At 44.4% G+C, this 4,528-nt stretch overlaps 1 protein-coding gene across 2 annotated transcripts in view; it reads left to right on the plus strand.

Moving 5' to 3' along the window:
• Positions 1-2,513, plus strand: part of Sag (S-antigen visual arrestin) — a 41,093-nt gene extending 38,580 nt beyond the window's left edge. For both annotated transcript variants that reach the window (XM_028784655.1, XM_028784656.1), the window contains exons 15-17: positions 1,543-1,552; positions 2,138-2,230; positions 2,366-2,513. In XM_028784655.1, the coding sequence (XP_028640488.1) occupies positions 1,543-1,552; positions 2,138-2,230; positions 2,366-2,381 (119 nt within the window). In that variant the 3' untranslated portion in view covers positions 2,382-2,513. The remainder of the gene's footprint in view (positions 1-1,542; positions 1,553-2,137; positions 2,231-2,365) is intronic.
• Positions 2,514-4,528: the final 2,015 nt, after the last annotated feature.

A 4,528-nucleotide genomic window follows, 5' to 3' on the forward strand; every position in this document is an offset into this window, starting at 1 on the left:
TCCTTTCTTTCTTTCTTTCTTTCTTTCTTTCTTTCTTTCTTTCTTTCCTTCTTTCCCTTGTTTTTCAAGGAGTTAATGCAGCATCCCACACATTAGGCAAGTGTCTTGCTACTGAGCTTCATTCCCAGCCACAAAAAAAATAAATAAATAAAAAATAAAATAAAATAAAAATGGTGCGAGATTCAGATGTTCCAGTTCCCTTCAAAGAAATTGAAAATACAGTCCTCTGAGATGCCATAGTTCATGTTGGGTTGTTTTCCAGAATTCTCAGTAGAGGTGACTTACTTGGAAGAAGTAGAGTTTTTCTCCTTTTTCAGGGTATTTTCATTCATTATGGACTTTATGTTAGACAACTCATCGTGTCCGGATGAAACAGTGATTTTTTCGTGTGTGTGCTTAAGGTTTCAGAGTTGGGGCTGGAGAGATGGCTTAGTGGTTAAGAGCCATCTTGCAGAGGACAAGTTGGATTCCTAGCACTCACATGGCCAGCTCACAACTATCTGTAACTCCAGTTTCTGGGGATCTCATACCCTTTTCTAACCACTGTGGGCATGTCACAAATATGGTACATATACCGACCTACAGGCGAAGCATTAATACATGTAAAATAAAATAAATACAAATTTGTAATAATTAAAAATTTCAAAGCTCAAGAGTTAGTACAAATCACTCATGGTTACAAAACTCTGATTTCCTGAGATTTATTAGTGACCGTGTTTCTGCCTTCTTTCTTACCTGCCCACTTCCTGGGGCCCTGAGTCTAGGTTGGCTAGCTTCTAGGCAGAGAGTGCAGTCATTACTTAGGGCCTCCAGGAGCCAGAACCCAGGCAGTCTGTTCCCAATATGTGCTGTACAATGCTGCCTGACTTTTATTGCTCCTTTTCAGTTGTGGCCTTCTTGTGTCTTTCTTGTGTCTACCTCTTTAGGCTCATGGTTCCTCTACTGAACAGAATAAATTCTAGGGTATCCTTTGCCAGGAGAAGTGTTATTTTATTAAAAAATAACATTGTTTTTAAAATAAAATTCATTGTAATGAGGTTGAATCTAAGGCCTAGAATGTCCAGGCAACGGCTCTACCACTGATCTGTCTCCCCAGTCTTCTTTTTGTTATTTTGAGATAGAGTCATGGTGGCACAGGTTGACATTTTAGCTACCGGGGAAGCTGAGCAGGAACATTGTTAGTTCAAAACCTGTCCCAAAATTTATACAAAAAAAAAAAGTTGAGAGGACTGAAGTTCAAAGGTCATCCTCAGCTATATAATGAGTTTGAGGGTAACATGGGATACAAAAACCTCATTTAGAAAATTGACTGGGGCCGGAGAGATGGCTCAGTGGTTAAAAGCACTGACAGTTCTTCCAGAGTCCTTAGTTCAATTCCCAGCAACCACATAGTGGTTCACAAACATCTGTTATGGGATCTGATGTGCTCTTCTGGTGTGTCTGAGGACAGCTACCGTGTACTCATATACATTAAATAAATAAATAAATAAATAAGTAATTGATCTTCCTCTCTCTATTCTCTCTCTTCTTTTGTTCTTACAGCAAAAGAAAGGTAAGTCATCTGGAGGCTTCTCTGGGGTTTCCTGTGTTTTGTGACCCCCCCTTTTCCCACACAAACTCCTGTCAGAACGTCTGTGCAGAATCCTTGTGTCCTTTTGCTCATAAGAACTTAAGATGTGTGCACACATAGCTATGTTGGATGTGTCTTTTGTTCTGTGGATTCTGTTACTTTTTCTCTTGTATTTATTTGTTAAAGAGCTTTTAAGTACAGTCTTAGCTAGGAATGATGGGTTACTTTTAATTCAGAAATTACCATTAATGGGTAGCTAAGGCAGGAGAATCACTGCAAATTCAAAGCCAGCCTGTGCTACAGAATGAGACTCTGTCATAAAAAAAAAAAAAAAAAAACAAAAAGAAAAAAAAAACTGAAAGAAAAGAAAAACCCCTAAAAAGTCCTGAAGAAAAAAGCATGGTCCCTCTTCCATCCAGCGAACAATATGGACCCTGTTTCATCCTGGGAATGAACACATTTGTCTTGGATTGGTTCTTTACTACAGAAATATCAGTGGTCTTGTTTCATTCAGGATTTTATCCTCAGCTTCTGAGAGTAAGCACTAACATGTCTGTTTTCTTCTAGTGTTCAGGATGAAAATTTGGTTTTTGAAGAGTTTGCTCGCCAAAATCTGAAAGATGCTGGAGAGAACACAGAAGGGAAGAAAGACGAGGATGAGTGAAGACTTAGCCTGGATGCCTGGAAACCGCTGTAGTTCTGAGGACGAGTGAAGACTTAGCCTAGATGCCTGGAAACCGCTGTAGTTCCGAGGATGAGTGAAGACTTAGCCTAGATGCCTGGAAACTGCTGTAGTTCCGAGGATGAGTGAAGACTTAGCCTAGATGCCTGGAAACCGCTGTAGTTCCGGTGCCTTGAGGGAAGTCCCTGGTAACCTTTCAGAGTTATGCTAGATATGAAAGTATGAACATTCCTCCCAGAAATAAAGTCTGTGGGTCCTTCGGTCATGTGTCAGGCTGTATGGCTGGGGGACTGGGATGTTGTCACTAACACAGAGCATGGTGATTTTAGGATTTCTGGAGCCTGAGAGTGAGGGGCAACATCTAGAAGAAAGGGCAGCTTTTCACAGAATAACTCGGTGCTACTGTGATCTCCAGTTTTGGGGGTGGGGGTCAGGGCTTCTGAGCCATGCTTCTCTGGACACACATGGGGTGGTAAGTAAGTTTAGCTCCTGACCAATCCTAGCTCCAGGGTCCTTCCAGAGGCTCCTGAGTTAATAGAGTAGAAAACAAGTATAGACAAAAATCCCCTCATGACTCCACTCTGGGGTCTAATCCCTCCTTGAGCATTCAGTTGCTGGTCAAGTTTTTTTTTTTTTCAATTTGATACAAACAACAAACCAGATTTGGTTAATAAAAGTGGACAGAACACAGAAAAGGGGATCAGCCCCTGGAGTGTCCAGAAAACTGAATTAAACTGAGGAAGACCCTGGACTGCCATGCCCAGTGTGGGTAGAAGCTATGAGGGTCCTGGGAACTCAGCTCAGAAGCTTGGGCTGGCACTCAGCAAGCCAGTCTGTACCTAGCCACTACTGTCTGGGTTCTGGATAGCATTTCCGGGAAAAGAGACTGACTAGGCCAGCATTGGCTTGGTGGGCAGTAGCCACGTCTGCCAACAGGTTTATCAAGACAGATGGACTTCATGATCACACTGTTATTTTGGAGAAGGGGAGTGATCAGAGAAGGGGGAGGAGGCACAACAGGGGCTCTTTCAGGCCCTGTCAATCAGAAGGCCATTCCTGGCCATAGTGTCCAGTATCCTATATTGTACCAAACAGTTCTCTTGGCATCCATGGAAGGGGCGGGGCCTGTGTGTATCAGGGTGTGTGGGAAGATGGGATACATAGGTGGCTCTCATCCATGTTTAAGAAATAGATAGGAAGAGTGGTAGAGATTTCTGTACAGTTCAGCCTACTCACTAATGGCAGGGCATGTGTGTGTGTAACTCATTACTTTCCTAACTGTTGTGGTATTTGGATACCTAACAAAAGTAACTTAAGGAAGTAAGGTTTTATTTTAGCTTATGGTTTGAGGCCATAGCGTCCACTGTGATTTGGAGAGCATGAGGAAGCTGTATCTGTGGTCAGAGGGAAATGGATGCTGGTGCTCAGCTTGCTTCCTCCTGTTTTCAGGGTGAAGCCCCTCCCCTTGGTTAAGCCTCTTTAGAAATGCCTTCATAGAAACACTCAGCTGGTGTGTGCCATGATGCTTGGGATTTTGATGTGGAGGCCTAGCTGGGAGCCTTGCACTGGGTCCCACACAGACAAAGCAAGACTTGATGGACCTGTGTGCTAACTTTGGGGTTCCCTAGTACCGGGAGAGGTGAGAACTTATTTCTGGAGCTATGAAAAACATAATATAGGTAGAAAGTTGTGGGTTGGTGGGGGCAGTCACAGTCTTTCTTGCCCCTACCAGCTGGGGTAGGGGGTAGGGCACTGTCATAGTGCCCAGGCAAAGGGATGGCATACTTTTTGGGGAGTCCACATGGTACTTCCTCATGATCTCTTTCCCCTGCCTTTTGACCAGGCAGTCTACACTGGTTAGCTCCTAGTGGGTGGAGCTCCCTGCCAGCCAAGGAGGCTGGGACTCTGCCTAGTAGCTCCTGGTGAGAGAACCAGCCTGCTGGTTCCTGCATTGCTTGACCCCAGGACATCCTAAGTCATGAGTGGACATTAATAGGCCCGACCTTTGGAGCAGTGTGGGTGAGAGAGCCAGGAGGGAAGGGCCAAAGCCGGAGCCCTGGAGACTAGAGGTCAGAACAGCCCTTGCCCTCCGAGTTATTTCTGTGCTAAAACATCCAAAACAGGCCTCCAGGTGCTGGTTTGTTTATATACTGCAGCTGCAGACGGAGTAGGGGCAGGAAACAAGCAGCCAGCTGTCCCAGCAAGACTGCTGGTGTGTGTGTGTGTGTGTGTGTGTGTGTGTGTGTGTGTGTGTGTGTGTGTGTGTGTGTGTGTGT

This window comes from Grammomys surdaster, unplaced genomic scaffold (genome assembly GCF_004785775.1).
Source record: "Grammomys surdaster isolate TR1022 unplaced genomic scaffold, NIH_TR_1.0 124552, whole genome shotgun sequence".
NCBI classification, from domain to species: Eukaryota; Metazoa; Chordata; class Mammalia; order Rodentia; family Muridae; genus Grammomys; species Grammomys surdaster.